Source organism: Ranitomeya imitator, chromosome 7 (assembly GCF_032444005.1).
Source record: "Ranitomeya imitator isolate aRanImi1 chromosome 7, aRanImi1.pri, whole genome shotgun sequence".
Lineage (NCBI taxonomy): Eukaryota > Metazoa > Chordata > Amphibia > Anura > Dendrobatidae > Ranitomeya > Ranitomeya imitator.
This window is the reverse complement of record NC_091288.1, coordinates 44,252,595-44,271,542: the sequence shown is the minus strand read 5'-3', so window position 1 is coordinate 44,271,542 and position 18,948 is coordinate 44,252,595. Positions and strand designations below refer to the sequence as shown.

General features: G+C 41.3%; 1 protein-coding gene across 5 annotated transcripts in view; it reads right to left on the bottom strand.

Moving 5' to 3' along the window:
- The window catches only part of MAP3K20 (mitogen-activated protein kinase kinase kinase 20), a 196,013-nt gene that overhangs the window by 158,226 nt on the left and 18,839 nt on the right, over window positions 1-18,948 (bottom strand). For 3 of the 5 annotated variants that reach the window (XM_069733161.1, XM_069733165.1, XM_069733162.1), the window contains exon 2: window positions 2,575-2,767. In XM_069733161.1, the coding sequence (XP_069589262.1) occupies window positions 2,575-2,767 (193 nt within the window). Of the gene's footprint in view, window positions 1-2,574; window positions 2,768-5,282; window positions 5,463-18,948 lie in introns of those variants that run through there. The other 2 variants (XM_069733166.1, XM_069733164.1) reach the window with 2 other exon arrangements.

The following is an 18,948-nucleotide window of genomic DNA, read 5'->3' as shown; positions in this document are numbered from 1 at the left end:
GAGGCTACATTAGAATAGAGGATATAGAATATGGGTATAATCAAGGAAAAGTCTACATATGATATAACGCACTGTAATACATTGTATTTTCTATTACTCTTCCAAAATATGAACATCACAGAAGCCACATGTGGCACCTAAGGGTTTAAGGTTGCCAAAAAACATTAGAATAGATGAATATTAGCAAAAAATGCCAACCATCTAATGAGCATGGGGGTATCCTGAAGCCCACTGGAGGAAGAAGCTGGATGCCCCCATGTACAATTAACAACTAATCCTGCCAAAATCCCCAGATTCAGATGACTTTAATCTAATGTGCATGGAGGCCACAAAGGGGTTATTCAGGCTTGGGGTACAAGTCTGTAGTCACTCTATGTGACTACAGACTTGTGAGTCCTCACAGTGCGCATGCTGCACTGCCAGGATTCTCCAGTGCCAGGAGTGGGCAGTCATGTGACCACAAGTATGTGATTTGCATACTCCCGGCCACATGCCAACTAGACGTGCCAGGCCTCACTCAATGCACTTGTATTGAGGGAGGCTGTGCATATCTAGTCGGCATGTGACTGCATGTATACAAATCGCACACTTGCAGTGTTATACACCCTCCGATACCGGAGAATCCTGACAGTGCGCAGAGTGACTGCAAACTTGCATCCCAAGCCTGGATAAACTCCTCTAGACAGTAAACCTCATTTTAATTTTTATTTCATAAATTAATAGAACATATGAAAATAAGAAATGTTGTAATATATCTCATCAGAGAAACCTGCTTCTTTCCCCTCTTGCACTGATCTTTCATTCTCAAAATCCTCACTTCATGGGTAATACCTGTCTTTAATTAATGCAGATTCTCCCATTAAATGACTAGTTCCTCGTTCCTGCCATCTTCATAGATTTGTAAAGGCACCTGTCATCTCCTATCTTAGTGATGGCAAAATCTGTCTTCACTGATTTTACCAGTGAATAGAGAGTGAATGATTAATTCAGGAGCAGAAAGAAGCAGATTTCTCTGCTAAGAAATATTACAAAGTTTATTATTTTCATGTGTACTATTGATTTGTGAAATAAAAATCACAGTTACTCCTTAAGTTTCATATTGCCATGAAAGTCTGGGCACAGACCAAGCCGCGGGGCAGACACAGGATCTTGATGATGTAGTACCAGTGGCCAGGTACGGACTGGGGATGAAATTCAGCCCTGGCATTTGAAATCACACAGGCCCATGCTGTCCCCATCCCCAATAACTAGATGGGACATATTACTAATATTACCCTGGATGGAGGAAAGAAAGATTTACTACAAGACCAATATTTCTAATTATACCCACAGCATGCTGAGGTAAGTGATAGAGTGAACGGCTTTGTGCTCCGTCACAACTGTTAACAGTATGGGTGTCTTGAGAACATTGATTCTGTTAACAAAGTAGCACACAAGGCAGCCCACAACCAGACCAGCCCTTCTGGCATTTGCCAGAAATGCCAAATGGCCAGTCCGGCCCTGCCAGTGGCATTCTCCAAGGCCAGTGATTCCTAACTTTTTTTTATGGAGAATCGGAGAAGCAAAACAATCCACAGCTCTCAACCAGTTTTATATTTTGGCCATGTCTGCCCCTAACACAAGCTTGGTCATAGTGATACTCCTAATGTAAAACTAGACTCAAAGTATAAGTAAAAAGGTATGAAACCCTGGTTGGAAATTGAAGAGCTACGGACAATAGCATCTGTGACGCACACGCTTCCTGGCGCCTTTGGTGCTGCGACATATTCACCATGCAATGCTGATGGAATTCTGTGGCAACCTGATGGCTACCGTATTCACTGGTCCCTTCAGCTATTCTACAGCATGGCAACTGTTTCCCATTATGTGTGGGTAAGACTGCACTGTTTTCAGATGGAAGTAAAGTTGATAAACCAAAGATTGGGTAGCGAAGAGGTGTTCCAGACATTTTTCAGAAAAAAATTCCAAAACTTTATTCCAATTCAAATAAAACTAAACATTCCGGTGCTACGAAATACATAAGATTTCTTCTGCGTTCCAGATTAAAACCTGTTCCTTACCCTTAATCAAAGTTATACTGCAGCGCTACAAGCAGTACACCCTGACAGTGCGGCTGGTGGACCAAATGTCTGCACAAAAAGGGGTGAACCTCTAAGCAAAGCATGGTCTCTTTGTTCTAACAACTGGTGGTGGTTTCTGTACTCAGACCCCCATTAATAGCAACTTCTGATGTGTCTATCGCATATAGAAGTTATCCTAAATGATAGACCAACTCTGCCACCAATGGAAATTGCCACTCGTTCTTGAAGTTTGTGAACACAGGACCTATCTCGTTATATGGACCTGTTAGATAACATACATACATGTTCACACAGTCATTGTACTGGGAAACCAAGAAGATTAGCTTCATAAATATGGGTCTACAAAGCCTGCTACCCAAAATATTTGGATAAATTCAACATTTTTTTGAAGGCCATTAAATGTTACCTCAAATTATTTTCACCTGTACAAAAACATAGTAACTACTGGATAAGGTAAATGGAATAATTATATGGAAGAACAGACTCTTCTTACCTCTTTCTCTATCTTCAGAAGCTTCTTCACCGCCACCTCTTTGTCTTGTGACAGCCATTTTGCTCTGTAAACACTCCCGAAGCTTCCACCTCCACAGCTCTCATAAAACTGTAAGTCATTAAATTTAATTTGTACAAACGAAGCAGTTAAGGACGACATCTCATAATGACGAAGAGCGGCTCCGAGATACGACCTGCAAGACAAACACAAAGAATGTATGATGCCGAAAAAAGGAAAGGACAAATACAAATAAGGTGGAGATAAATGGAGCATAAAGTATGGACGACTTCTACTTCTCTCCGCAGTTTTTAAGTCTAAAATAGCTGGAAACCTTCTAAATGATAACACATAGGGTCAGTAGCATGTTACTATATTGACTAAAATGTATTCTTCAAGCTAGTCTCTCGCTTACATCAGTACATAACTGTACATAACTTCCTGTAAGGCCAAGGATGGGCTTGTGCTCACCTGAGCAGCCGATCAAAGCAAGACGAGCTACAGTGTAAAGCGTAACAGAATGATAAAGCAACATCCAGAGACTCCAAAGAGGCATGAACTTAATTATAGACTGCTCTGGAGTACCTGTAGGTCCTGTAAGCTTTCCAATACATTGCGATAATGTTTTAGGCTTGAGAAAGGCCACTTGGCAGAAATGTTGTTTTTTTGTTTTAAGTATTTTGGAATAAAAATTGGATTTCTATAAGGATCTCTATGATGTCTCGGATATCTTTGGATTTGCTACTGCTACTGTTTTTGTTCCTGGTGGGAGACCGTTCTGAGTAGCACATATCCATCAATGGTGCATGGGAATTTTATATTTGTCCTGTACACTGTAGTCACTGATCATACACTAATGAAGCAATGCTAACAAGCAGCTAGGCAACACCAGGTAATGAAATATTATCCAGGAGCCGAAAAGTTGATCAGCCGCAGCAATCCAGGAAGCCGGTTTCCCTCTGCAGCTTATTCGGTAAGTGCTATAGCTTGCCGAATAAACCCTGATCCAATCAAATTCGCTCATCTCTAGTCATTACTACTATCACTGTGAGGACAATATTTTATTTGCGAACATCTATATCAGTTTCTTTATGTACTTATTATGGCCTACCAATACTTATTACTATTTTTGACTTTAATAAAATTTGTATATTTTACTATATTTCCTCATGCTGCTCCTTCTGTGAAGCTATAGGTATATGACATACATGCTTCATAGTCCGTACTCAGGAGTCTGTTATATGGACTATCCGCAGGTCTCCAGACCTGGACTGGACAGTCTTAAAATGTCTAAGAGGTTCTCAAGTCCAGGTCAGGAGACCTTCGGCCCACCTGTACATCGCAGCCCATACTAGGATTACAAACACGGATGTGTGAGTCCAACCTAGCAAATAGAATCTGACCAAAGAAGAGAACCTATTTATGTCCAATATTTTGCTAAACTAGTCCACAAAAATAAAATATCTTGCATCTTTTTTAATTTGTTGATTTAGTACTTTGAACAATGTACAAAACAAAGTACTGTTATTACATGGAAACAATTAAAAAGCTGCCATTAACGACTCTGTTATACTTGCTTTATGTCTTAATTTAGCATACTGAGTTGCACATTAAAGGAGCAGTCTGACAAATGTAATGAAAACGTCCACATACGGAGGTCAAGACTTGGGCTTTCCCCCTCTATGAGCCAGAATAGGAGACCTTATGTGGTAGACCTGGGACATCCATGGATAGCCACTGAAGGACAAATGTAATTTGGCTTTTTGTAGCAAAATTTTTATCTAAATACAAAAAGATGTATTTATAAGACAAACACCTAAGGTAAAGGCCAAACACATTGAAATATTGTGAATGAGCTTTTCTAAGAATGCTCGTTTCACGATAATCAGACAGTCTACTGTAAACAGGCGGACGTGCAGCCCCTTCGAGAATGAATCTAACCGGGCACTTCAGAGACCCATTCTAAGTCGGTGGGTGGCCTAGCATTGGATTACCACTCCAATCACAAATATATAACCTATCTTATGGATAGGCAACAATTTTCAACATTTTGAGAAACCCTTTTAAGCATGACTAAAAACAAGAAAGCAGCAAATGCAACATGGCAGGGAACAGTAGCTACATTGCCTCGTCCAACAGGTATGGACTTGCTGTACGAAACACTAATACTTCAGTGGAAGTCAGGATAACGATGATGAGTAGGTAGCGCTGCCGGATCAAAACACAGGAGAATGTATTGACAGCGCATTTCAAGAATGGACCTGGTGAAGAGAGCAGTCCACTCTTAAAACGTGTTCTCAATAATTCTCCTATGGTTTGATCCGGTGGTGCTACCTACTCATCGTTATAAGCCTGAAGTCCATTATTGCTATATACTGATTCTGAGAATTTACTGGTCCGATGAAGAGCCGTCTTGGCCATGGATTTTAATATTATGCTGGTTGTACCTGGCCATTTGCACAACTCCCCAAGAGAAGACGGACACCTATAAGAGGTGATGGTGCATGCTTTCAGTTGCGAACAATTCTATGGGATGTCGGCTTCTTTTTAAAGCACTGCGATACCCAAGTCTTCCTAAATGTACCCCCTATGTGTTGACCCCCATGAACTATGCAAAGCAGTCAAGATGATTGATAAAAACTATGCTTTCCTTGCACAAAAATAATAAAATAACAACATAAAGTAAAATGAGCACAAAGCAGTAGACTTACAGTTAAATCTTGTCCTAGAGTTTACAGAGGGAGATCCTGAGAGTCCTATCCCAAGGGACACATCACAGAGTAATTAATTTAATGTCTCTGTGCCTAGTAGGGCACAATTGTACAAGGCGTTGGTGTGCCAGGAGATCTTCTACAGTTAAGTGCTGAAGACTGGAAAGCACACTTTCCACTGTCAGCTCACATAGCCGATCTGGAATGTCAGGCACGGCATAGCCCGATGCTGTGCTCATTGCACAATATAGACACACATGAAACTTCTGGCTCATTGGCACCTTTAGCTGTGACACACGGCGCATGTCCAGGAAGGAGGGGTACAGTAGTCTTGTACCAGAAACACTTAGACGCTTTGGTTTCTATTAGAAAGTGACTTTTCTTGGCTCTCGTAAAAAAGCTCAAGACAGGAGCCATGTTTTCCCGAGCATGAGGTATGCTTCCAGGAATGGAACTTACGTTTATACCAGATGACTGTGTCATGATCTCTTTCTTTTTATAGCTCTCCTAAATAATGTTTGTCACTGCTATTTATCGTTCACTGACATGTCGTAACCCCAGACATCTCTACCATGTAAGCTGTCAATAAACCTCAGTTCCTAAAAAAAAAATCAATTTAGTGGGCAAGATTAATAGTTAAGAATGTGGAGGAGGGAGATGCGGCTGCAGGTTGTCATACAGTATTTCAGTAGAGGGAGCAGGAGGATGGTAACCTCTGATATGCTGGAGCACAGGGTGCAGCTCTCTCATACATAACCATACCAAAATGTCATGCATGCAAAAGAGAAAATGTGAGCTGGAATCTGATTTCTTGCTCTAAGCAATTGTATACACGGCTTGTTGTAAAACATAATTTCCTATGATATTTTAGTGCGTAAATAAAAAGGAAACTACATAACGGTATTGAAAATGTACAGTATGTATGATACAGAAAATGCAACCTATGTTAATGGAAACTGGAGCTTTATTTAACCCTATAACGACCTGGTTTGGTACTTAAATGGAATCTATCAGCAGGATTTCATACCCCAAACTCTTTTTATGTTCATGTAACTCTTTCAAAGACAAGTCTAACAATACCTTTACATGGCCCGCTCCTCTGTTACTGAGAAATCATCTTATGAATTGATCTGCAAGTGAAGCTGAAGAACTAGTAATAGTAAAATAAGTATTGAACTGAACAAGTCACTAATTTTTTAAGTGAATACATTTCTATGGCCGGAATCACACTTGCGAGAAACTCGCATGAGTCTCGCATCTCAATACCTGGCATTACCTCCGGCACTCAGACCGGAGTGTTCAGCTGCATAGAAATACATGCAGCCGCACACTCCGGTCCCGAGTGCCGACCTCAGTGCCGGGTATTGAGAAGCGAGACTCATACGAGTTTCTCGCAAGTGTGATCCTGGCCTAATGTTGATATTCACATGAAATTATCACCAGATTTTGGTAACAACCCATCCAATCCACACAAAGAAATCAAACCATAGATGTCCATAAATTAAAGAGATTGTCCACTACTTTTTCACTGATGACCTATCTTTAGGATCGGTCACCAATATCTGATAGGACGGGGTCCAACACCCGACACCCCGCCAATCAGTGTTATTGGTGTCAGCCGCCGGCTGGAAATTCTCAGTTGCCGAGCTGGCCCTCTTCTGATAGTGGCTGCCGCAGGGTAGTACACATCCGCCTCCTATTGATTTGAAAAGGAGGTGAATGTGTAGTACCATGCGACAGCCAATATCAGAAGATGGCCAGGTGTGCAAGTAAGCCAACAACACCGAACTGTTCAGCAGGGGTGACAGTTGTCGGGCTTCAGCCAGACATTGATGACCTAGTCTAAGGACAGATCATCCTGCATTGCACTACTGAACCCAGTTTATTATATATTTTAGGAGTCAGAGTCAGTACATTTTACACCGACTCCAACTCCACAGCCCTGGAGCCTACAAGGGACCATAAATCTGACCAACATGCAGGAGGGGGCCAAGGTCCATATTTTGCACCTAGTCTCATTGGATTCTAGTTACATCACGACACATGCCTTACACTTCATTCATTACCGTGCCGTATCTCCTAATATCAGTTTCTATTTGACTTGGAATTAGATGTTTTTCATGCTATGATTTCTGGCTAATGATGTGTAATGAGCAGATAGCCTTGTCGCAAATTCTATTTACATGTCAGTTCCCAAGGAAAATCCACTATATAAGCACGTATTAAATATAACTGTATGCAATATTGACGTTATAGCCTTGGATAACATCACGTGTCATCTTCTTGAGACAACAGTTTTATAAACAGTTGTAGAAATAACTAGTGAGAATGTACTTCTTTGCCCAGGATGACATTTTTCTATTTTGGATACTTATCACATCGTGCTATACTGTAGAGGACTGATTTCTTTACTGACTGTTGCATAATTATAGTTTGGATTCAGGATTAGTCCCAGTGACCTTACTTTTTACCTGCCTTTAAAATTAAGGAATGACTAGAAAAAAGTAAAGTTTTACCATCCCTCCGGGGGTTGCTGCTCTAAATCCGTGAGGAACAGCTTATTTTGCAACGTAGATATAAAGGTACTGTAATTATCAGCTTCCACAAAATTAAATATTTAAAAGCATATTCTGGTTAGACTTATCCATAGAGATCCCCACCGAGCGCCAGAACAGGGCACTTTCGTCCTTCTTCAGGACAGAGCAGCAGAGCGCACACTCAACTGACGCTCTATTCCTTCTCGACGGGACAATCCAATACAAGTGTGAAATGAAAGAACTACCAAGCTAAATTCCTACAAATCTGATACAGATGCTCAATCTTAAGTATAGGTCATTAACTTCATATCAGTTCCAGAAAACTTTTTTTTAAAGAGGCTTAAATGTACGGTAGGTGAGAGTATCATAAAGAGGGATTCCCACTTAGCTGACACCCCCACCGATGAGCCAAAGCCAACAAGTAGTGGCAGCCGTGGTCATATAACACTACATTTCCAATGTAGAAGGCTAGAGCTGATGGCAGATTCCTTGGCTAAATTAAGGATCTCATGAGTCAGACCTGCAGCGATCATCTGATCATCACAGTGGCTCTCTTATAAAACAAGTCATCTTTTTTGCTGTAGAGATTCTATAACAAGACTCCATTTGTGCTATTGTATGCTAATTCTGGTTGACTTGATGGAACACTTTGAGATACATGTAACTGCTCTCTTCCTTAGCTCACAGTGTGGTCATAGAGAAGACCTAATTACGAACCAGAGTAGAGAGACATAAATTGGACAGGAGACTCCCAAATTGGCTTTGACATTGACCAATAGTGAAGCCCAGAAACCACCGTCCTCTGGCTTGTAGGACCTTTGTAGAAAAAAAAAAAATAGTTGAGAAGTTCTGATTTAAAATGTACCTTTCATTACAAATACAATTATGAGAAACAAGCATGGTATATAACCCTATGAAGGAGATTTCCAAGAAAGATTCAACACCCAGCACTCCCATAGATCAGCAGTTGGCTATCAGATATATACAACATGTAGAGCTAAAACAGTGTATGGATCTGTGATGTTTTGGCTTCGCTTACTGTGTAGATCCATCTGCCAAGTGTCAAACTCCCACCTATCTGATATTGACCTTTTCTAAGGATGGTCCCACACTTAATCATTGTGATAAGGCCTTACTACCCTTTTACCATAGGTTCATTAAGGGTAAGAAAGGGACAGTTGACAGTAAGCGGGGGCGCCATTACACAGGATTAAGGGTCCCAACCTCCGAAGCCAGGCAGGGTGTGATTGAGTTTTAGATTAGGGCCAGGCACCACCCTTGGCCTTTTCTATTTAGTATTATATTGATTTATTGGTGATGGTATTGTTTTTAGTGCACCGGTATTTTTAGCTTAAATTACTAAAGGTTAAACTTTTTTTATTAGCATATTGGTTTTTTTTTTCTGTGAACTAGTTGATATTTTTACTCCAATTGTCAATTATTGTGCTGTGAATTTTTCTAAGGATGGGCCACCAGTATCTGTGTCTTGGAAAAACTCTTTAATTCTGCAAAGGGACGTAAATTACATTGTAATTATGCAGTGCAGCCTAAAGACATGCCCAAGAGAATCCTGTGAGCTACACCCCCTTGTATAAACCACAGAAATTAGCATTAAATAAAAAGGCCCATATCTCTTGAATTGAATGGTGGATTAAAAAAAAAAGAAAAAATGAATAATTAAACGGGTCCAGTGTGAATAAAATAAGAGCAAAAATTGGCCATTTTTGACTTGTCGACAAGTCCTCTTTAAAGAGGTAATCGCTCATTTCTGCATGAGATTTTGCTGGCTGGTGAAGTCACATCTACAGATATCTCATCAACTCTAATAAATAGGATGTTGCGTGGTACCTGCCACCTGAGCACACAGGTCTGCACTTATCTTTAGATGTGCCGTCACCGGTCTCGCTCACCTCCCGAGATGGCAGAGAGCTGACGGATTACCCCTATAAAGATCTTATGGATGACTTTAGCTATTTTCCCCCAGATAACTATTGCTAGCTGAATTCTAGCTCTTTGTGGTATAATTTACATTACTGCTGATTTTCAGTCTAAACATAATATGTGCCTACTTGAGTAAGCAGAACAATTCCTTCTTCTGTACAGATGTTTTTTCTTACATTACAGCTGGTAATTCACCTTCCACAATGAACAAGACATGTACAATCCTCGAGAGGAGGAGGAAGAGGAAGAGGAGGGGGACCTCTTAGATCTCTTTTGTCCCAGGCTGCCTTTTTTAGTTATATTTACAAGAACATGCCAGGAGCCTCTCAGCCTCTTCGTGCTGCACACATCTACGCTCTTCCCAAAGTACACACACTGCCGTGATAACAGTTAACGTAATCCCACAGCAATCCGTCAACCACAATATATGTGCAGGACGGCGGCTCATGTTCCTCAGATGCTGGAAAGGAAAATACCGCAACTTGTAAATGTCACTTTTTTACGATTAAACTCTGAATACGCATCTCACTATCCAGAAAATGGAAATTGGCAAAACCGCTTTATTTAGCCAAAAATAGCTCTGTGCATTGTCTCGAGAACATAGGAGAGTTATAGTAATTGTTGAGGTTAATAAGTGGCTCAAGAATTAGTGTAGGAAGGAAGGGTTTGGGTTCCTGCAGAACTGGGCCGACGTTTCAGTTGGCTACAGGTTCTACGCTAGGGACGGGCTGCACCTCAATGGGGAAGGTGCAGCTGTGCTAGGGGAGAAAATGGCTAGAAGGTTGGAGGAGTGTTTAAACAAGGGATTGGGGGGGGAGGGTATTGATTTTATAGGAGGGGAAGATAGTGCAGATAGAGACCTGGGCACAAATAAGGAAGTTGGGGGTGGCGGTGGCATGGGGGGTGGGGTTAGATCAATTAATAATTTAAGAAAGAATAGAGGTGCAGAGAGATACATAAAATGTATGTATACTAATGCCAGAAGCCTCGCCAACAAAATGGACGAATTGAAATTAACGGTGTTGGAGCATAATTATGACATGGTGGGGATATCTGAAACATGGCTGGATGAAAGCCATGACTGGGCTGTTAACTTGCAGGGCTATAGTCTGTTCAGAAATGACCATACAGATAAGCGAGGGGGTGGGGTGTGTCTATATGTAAAATCCTCCTTAAAACCCATCCTGCGTGATAATAATATAGGTGAATCTAATGAAAATGTAGAGTCCCTGTGGGTGGAGATAAGGGGAGGGGGAAAAAATCATAAATTAATGATAGGGGTTTATTATAAGTCTCCAAAAATAATGGAATCAACAGAGAATATCCTCATAAAGCAAATAGATGAAGCTGCGACTCAAGGAGAAGTCATTATTATGGGGGACTTCAACTACCCTGAAAAAGATTGGGGAATGGAAATTTGCAGTTCCAGCAAAGGTAATCGGTTTTTGACAATTACCTTTCCCAACTGGTTCAGGACCCAACAAGAAGGGGGGCACTGCTAGACCTAATATTAACCAACAGGCCAGACCGCATATCAAATATAAGGGTTGGGGGTCACTTGGGGAATAGTGATCACAAAATAATAAGTTTTCATGTATCCTTTAATAAGATGTGTAGTAGAGGGGTGACAAGAACCCTAAACTTCAGGAGGGCAAATTTCCAACGGATGAGAGAGGATCTTGGTGCAATTAACTGGGACGATATCCTGAGACATAAAAATACACAAAGAAAATGGGAGACGTTTATTAGAATCCTGGATAGGACCTGTGCACAGTATATACCGTATGGGACTAAACATACTAGAAACAGGAGGAAACCAATATGGCTAAATAGAGCAATAAGGGGCGTAATAAGTGGCAAAAAAAAGCATTTAGAGAATTAAAGGAAGTAGGTAGTGATGAGGCATTAAATAAATACAGAAAATTTAATAAGTTCTGTAAAAAGCAAATCAAGGCAGCTAAGATTGAGACAGAGAGTGTCATTGCCAGAGAGAAGAGTAAAAATAATCTCAAAATATTCTTTAACTACGTGAATAGTAAGAAACTAAAAAATGATAGTGTTGGCCCCCTTAAAAATAGTCTGGGTGAAATGGAGGATGAGGAAAAAGCCAATATGCTAAATGACTTTTTTTCATAGTAACATAGTAACATAGTAAGGCTGAAAAAAGACATTTGTCCATCCAGTTCAGCCTATATTCCATTATAATAAATCCCCAGATCTACGTCCTTCTACAGAACCTAATAATTGTATGATACAATATTGTTCTGCTCCAGGAAGACATCCAGGCCTCTCTTGAACCCCTCAACTGAGTTCGCCATCACCACTTCCTCAGGCAAGCAATTCCAGATTCTCACTGCCCTAACAGTAAAGAATCCTCTTCTATGTTGGTGGAAAAACCTTCTCTCTTCCAGACGCAAAGAATGCCCCCTTGTGCCCGTCACCTTCCTTGGTATAAACAGATCCTCAGCGAGATATTTGTATTGTCCCCTTATATACTTATACATGGTTATTAGATCGCCCCTCAGTCGTCTTTTTTCTAGACTAAATAATCCTAATTTCGCTAATCTATCTTAGTATTGTAGTTCTCCCATCCCCTTTATTAATTTTGTTGCCCTCCTTTGTACTCTCTCTAGTTCCACTATATCCTTCCTGAGCACCGATGCCCAAAACTGGACACAGTACTCCATGTGCGGTCTAACTAGGGATTTGTACAGAGGCAGTATAATGCTCTCATCATGTGTATCCAGACCTCTTTTAATGCACCCCATGATCCTGTTTGCCTTGGCAGCTGCTGCCTGGCACTGGCTGCTCCAGGTAAGTTTATCATTAACTAGGATCCCCAAGTCCATCTCCCTGTCAGATTTACCCAGTGGTTTCCCGTTCAGTGTGTAATGGTGATATTGATTCCTTCTTCCCATGTGTACAACCTTACATTTATCATTGTTAAACCTCATCTGACACATTTCAGCCCAAGTTTCCAACTTATCCAGATCCATCTGTAGCAGAATACTATCTTCTCTTGTATTAACTGCTTTACATAGTTTTGTATCATCTGCAAATATCGATATTTTACTGTGTAAACCTTCTACCAGATCATTAATGAATATGTTGAAGAGAACAGGTCCCAATACCGACCCCTGCAGTACCCCACTAGTCACAGCGACCCAGTTAGAGACTATACCATTTATAACCACCCTCTGCTTTCTATCAGTATTTACACAAGAAAATCCCATGGCAGACAATATGATCAGTGATAACAAAAATTCCCCATTAAGTGTCACTTGCTTAACCCAGCAGGAAGTACATTGGCGTCTAAAAATCACTAAAATTGACAAATCTCTGGGCCCGGATGGGTTACACCCCCGAGAACTGCAGGAATTAAGTACAGTCATTGATCGACCATTATTTTTAATCTTTAAAGAGTCCATAATAACAGGGTCTGTACCACAGGACTGGCGTATAGCAAATGTGGTGCCAATATTCAAAAAGGGGACAAAAACTGAACTCAGAAATTATAGGCCAGTAAGCTCAACCTCTACTGTGGGTAAAATCCTGGAGGGCATTCTAAGGGATGCTATGCTGGAGTATCTGAAGAGGAATAACCTCATGACCCAGTATCAGCACGGGTTTACTAAGGATCGTTCATGTCAGACTAATTTGATCAGTTTCTATGAAGAGGTAAGTTCCGGACTGGATCAAGGGAACCCAGTGGACGTAGTGTATATGGACTTTTCAAAAGCTTTTGATACGGTGCCACACAAAATGTTGATACATAAAATGAGAATAATGGGGATAGGGGAAAATATGTGTAAGTGGGTTAAGAGCTGGCTCAGGGATAGGAAACAAAGGGTGGTTATTAATGGAGCACACTCGGACTGGGTCGCGGATAGCAGTGGGGTACCACAGGGGTCAGTATTGGGCCCTCTTCTTTTTAACATATTCATTAATGATCTTGTAGGGGGCATACAGAGTGAAATTTCAATATGAGCAGATGACACTAAACTGCAGGGTAATCAATACAGAGGAGGACAATTTTATATTACAGGATGATTTATGTAAACTAGAAGCTTGGGCTGATAAATGGCAAATGAGCTTTAATGGGGATAAATGTAAGGTCATGAACTTGGGTAGAAGTAATAAGATGTATAACTATGCACTTAATTCTAAAACTCTGGGCAAAACCATCAATGGAAAAGACCTGGGTGTATGGGTCAATGACAAACTCACATTTAGTGGCCAGTGTCAGGCAGCTGCTACAAAGGCAAATAAAATAATGGGATGCATTAAAAGAGGCATAGATGCTCATGAGGAGAACATAATTTTTCCTCTATACAAATCACTAGTTGGACCACACTTAGAATACTGTGCACAGTTCTGGTCTCCGGTGTATAAGAAAGACATAGCTGAACTGGAGCGGGTGCAGAGAAGAGCGACCAAGGTTATTAGAGGACTGGGGGGTCTGCAATACCAAGATAGGTTATTACACTTGGGGCTATTTAGTTTGGAAAAACGAAGGCAAAGGGGTGATCTTATGTTAATGTATAAATATATGAGGGGACAGTACAAAGACCTTTCTGATGATCTTTTTAATCATAGACCTGAGACAGGGACAAGGGGGCATCCTCTACGTCTGTAGGAATGAAGGTTTAAACATAATAACAGATGTGGGTTCTTTACTGTAAGAGCAGTGAGACTATGGAACTCTCTGCCGTATGATGTTGTAATGAGTGATTCATTACTTACATTTAAGAGGGGATTGGATACTTTTCTTGAAAAGCATAATGTTACAGGCTATATATACTAGATTCCTTGTTAGAGTGTTGATCCAGAGAAATAGTCTGATTGCCGTATGTGGAGTTGGGAAGGATTTTTTTTTCCCCAAAGTGGAGCTTACTCTTTGCCACATGGGTTTTTTTTTTGTGCCCTCCTCTGGATCAACATGTTAGGGCATGTTAGGTTAGGCTATGGGTTGAACTAGATGGACTTTAAGTCTTCCTTCAACCTTAATAACTATGTTACTATTTTTTCAATGAGCAAGAAAAACTGTAAAGACAATAAGTGCAATAGGGTCTTACCCAAGTGGAAACAGTTTTGCTCACCTGTGGAGGTTGTGAAGTCAAGACCCCTGAATAAGTATCAAAAAAGGACACAGCCGATCCATGATGTAGGGAAAATGGTGAGGCTAGAAATTAGGTTAAAATCTGCGCTGCCAGAGATCCAAAGATGAGCAGTAGATGGGAAATGTGGCTTATTGATTGACGCGTTTCGCAGTGACACTTTTTCATTAGGACAATCCACAATGATCTTTGTGGTTTGTCCTTATGAAGAAACTAGATGGTGGCACGATTCTAACGCATCGGGTATTCTAGAATATGCATGTCCACGTAGTATATTGCCCAGCGACGTAGTATATTGCTCAGTCACGTAGTATATTGCTCAGTCACGTGGCTGGGCAATATACTACGTGACTGAGCAATATACTACGTGGCTGGGCAATATACTATGTGGGCTGTGCAATATACTACGTGGCTGGGCAATATACTACGTAGTATATTGCACAGCCCACGTAGTATATTGCCCAGCGACGTAGTTATGTAGCATATTGCCCAGTGACGTAGTATATTGTCCAGTGACGTAGTGTATTGCCCAGCCACGTAGTATATTGCCCAGCCACGTAGTATATTGCACAGCCCACGAAGTATATTGCCCAGGGACGTAGTTACGTAGTATATTGTACAGCCCATGTAGTATATTGCCCAGCGACGTAGTATATTGCCAACTCACGTAGTATATTGCCCAGTGACGTAGTATATTGCACAGCCCACGTAGTATATTGCCCAGCCTACGTAGTATATTGCCCAGCCCACGTAGTATATTGCCCAGTGACATAGTATATTGCACAGCGACAGAGTATATTGTCCAGCCACGTAGTATATTGCCCAGGCACGTAGTATATTGCACAGCGTCGGAGTATACAGCACAGAGCCACGTAGTATAGAGAATTAAAAAAAAAAAATAAACACATACTCACCTTCCGAAGGCCCGTTGAAGTCCTTCTATACTCACCATCTGCCGCCTTTCCCGCTCCTCGCGACGCTCCCGGGACCGCTCCATTGCAAGCTGCAGCTTCCGGTCCCAGGGCTGGTGTGAGCAGGAACTGTGATGACGTCGCGGTCACATGACCGTGACGTCACGGCAGGTCCTTGTCGCACACCAGCCCTGGGACCGGAAGCTGCCGCTTGCAATGGAGCGGTCCCGGGAGCGTCACGAGGAGCGGGAAAGGCGGCGGAGGGTGAGTATAGCAGGTTTTTTTATTATTTTTAACATGACATATTTTTACTATTGATGCTGCATAGGCATCTTATAAAACTTTAAGCTTAAGATTAATAGGGGTGCCCAAACTTTTTCATATAATTGTAATAAAGCGGCATACAGAGTGCCTCAGCTTCGGCTTCTCCATGTGCAAAATAACCTTCTTTCTCACCACAATTGGCCACATCACATAAATGGCCACCACAAATGTATTAATCTGCAGATAACGATGATTTGCAATGTCAAATGTCATGCCTAAGGCACTAATCAAGTATTTACATGCAAAACAAAATTATGGAAAAACTGTTGAAAAAAAAACCCCAAGCACAGATTGATCCATAGTGTCTTGTGATAATCCGATCATAGAAATGTTTTACAGTTCACAATCCATACGTAGAAATAAACTTTCTAGAATCTTAGAAATGACATTTTAATGGCATTGCAATTATTATCAGTAAGAGTTCAATGTTCATTGCATGATAAATGCACCGATCCCATGGTCAATGAGGGTCATAATGATAAATAGATTCCATAAATCACCAATTAAATCAAGAAGCAGTAGCAAGGTTACACTCATCAGATAATGGCACTATCAGTGCAAGCACACCTTTATTAGATTGCCCATAAGAAACCCACAACATGACAAGTCACTTGTAACTTCCGGGAGACTCGACAGGTCAAAGTCTTAAAGAATTCGGGCAAACATATAGCTGTTCTATAGGTCTTTTCAATGGTCAATATCTATGGAGATATAATATAGCACCCATAAAAGTCCATGAAGCCACATGGCACCAACGCTTTTTTTTGTGTCCAGCAATCGGCACAATCTTGAGTAACCGATAGAATATCTCTATAATATAATGATATTTGGAGGAATAACACAGCTGCATAAGAGTACCAAAAGGTGAATATGCCAACACACAAAGGCCAGTAATAGACAATCCTATTTCTGGAGATAGCAGGGGTGGGATCGGCCACTTATCCCAAACTAGTTGTTAAATCAATGTTCAATATGGTAAAAGAAACCCACACTCCTCCTTGTTCAGGCCTCATCTGGAATACTACGTCCAGTTCTGAGCACCACAATTTAACCCCTTACCGGCATCGGACGTACTATACCGTCCGATGCCGGCTCCCCTGCTTTGATGCAGGGCTCCGCGGTGAGCTCGCACCAAAGCCGGGACATGTCAGCTGTTTTAAACAGCTGACATGTGCCCGTAATAGGCGCGGGCAGAATCGCGATCTGCCCGCACCTATTAACTAGTTAAATGCCGCTGTCAAACGCAGACAGCGGCATTTAACTACCGCTTCCGGCCGGGCGGCCGGAAATGACGTCATCGCCGACCCCCGTCACATGTCCGGGGGTCGGCGATGCGTCTCCATTGTAGCCATAGAGGTCCTTGAGACCTCTATGGTTACTGATTTCCCGTCGCTGTGAGCGCCACCCTGTGGTCGGCGCTCACAGCACACGTGCAATTCTGCTACATAGCAGCGATCAGCAGATCGCTGCTATGTAGCAGAGCCGATCGTGCTGTCCCTGCTTCTAGCCTCCCATGGAGGCTATTGAAGCATGGCAAAAGTTAAAAAAAAAAGTTTAAAAAAATGTGAAAAAAATAAAAAAAACATAAAAGTTTAAATCACCCCCCTTTCGCCCCAATCAAAATAAATCAATAAAAAAAATATCAAATCTACGCATATTTGGTATTGCCGCGCTCAGAATTGCCCGATCTATCAAATAAAAAAAAGTATTAACCTGATCGCTAAACAGCGTAGCGGGAAATAACTCGAAACGCCAGAATTACGTTTTTTTGGTCGCCGCGACATTGCATTAAAATGCAATAACGGGCGATCAAAAGAACATATCTGCACCGAAATGCTATCATTAAAAACGTCATCTCGGCACGCAAAAAATAAGCCCTCAACCGACCCCAGATCACGAAAAATGGAGACGCTACGAGTATCGGAAAATGGCGCAATTTTTTTTTTTTTTTTTTAGCAAAGTTTGGAATTTTTTTTCACCACTTAGATAAAAAATAACCTAGTCATGTTTGGTGTCTATGAACTCGTAATGACCTGGAGAATCATAATGGCAGGTCATTTTTAGCATTTAGTGAACCTAGCAAAAAAGCCAAACAAAAAACCAATGTGGGATTGCACTTTTTTTGCAATTTCACCGCACTTGGAATTTTTTTCCCGTTTTCTAGTACACGACATGCTAAAACCAATGATGTCGTTCAAAAGTACAACTCGTCCCGCAAAAAATAAGCCCTCACATGGCCAAATTGACGGAAAAATAAAAAAGTTATGGCTCTGGGAAGGAGGGGAGCGAAAAACGAACACGGAAAAACGAAAAATCCCCTGGTCATGAAGGGGTTAAAAAAGACTTTGAAAAACTGGAGTAAGTTCAGAGAAGAGCTACCAGGATGGTGAGTGGACTTCAAAGTATGTCCTACGAGGAACGGTTAGAGGATCTGGGAATGTTTAGCTTGCAAAAAAGAAGGCTATGATTAATAGCTGTCTACAAATATCTGAAGGGACGTCACCGTGTAGAGGGATCATCATTATTCTCATTTGCACATGGAAACAGGAGAAGCAATGGAATGAAACTGTAAGGGAGAAGATACAGATTAGATGTTAGAAAAAAACTTTTTGACAGTGAGAGTGATCAATGAGTAGAACAGGCTGCCACAAGAGGTGGTGAGTTCTCCTTCAATGGAAGTCTTCAAGCAGAGGCTGGACAGACATTTGTCTGAGATGGTTTAGTGAACCTTGCATTGAGCAGGACGTTGGACACGATTACCCTGGAGGTCCCTTCCAACTCAAACATTCTATGATTCTAAGGGCTCATACTCACTTGCGAGAAACTCGGATGAGTC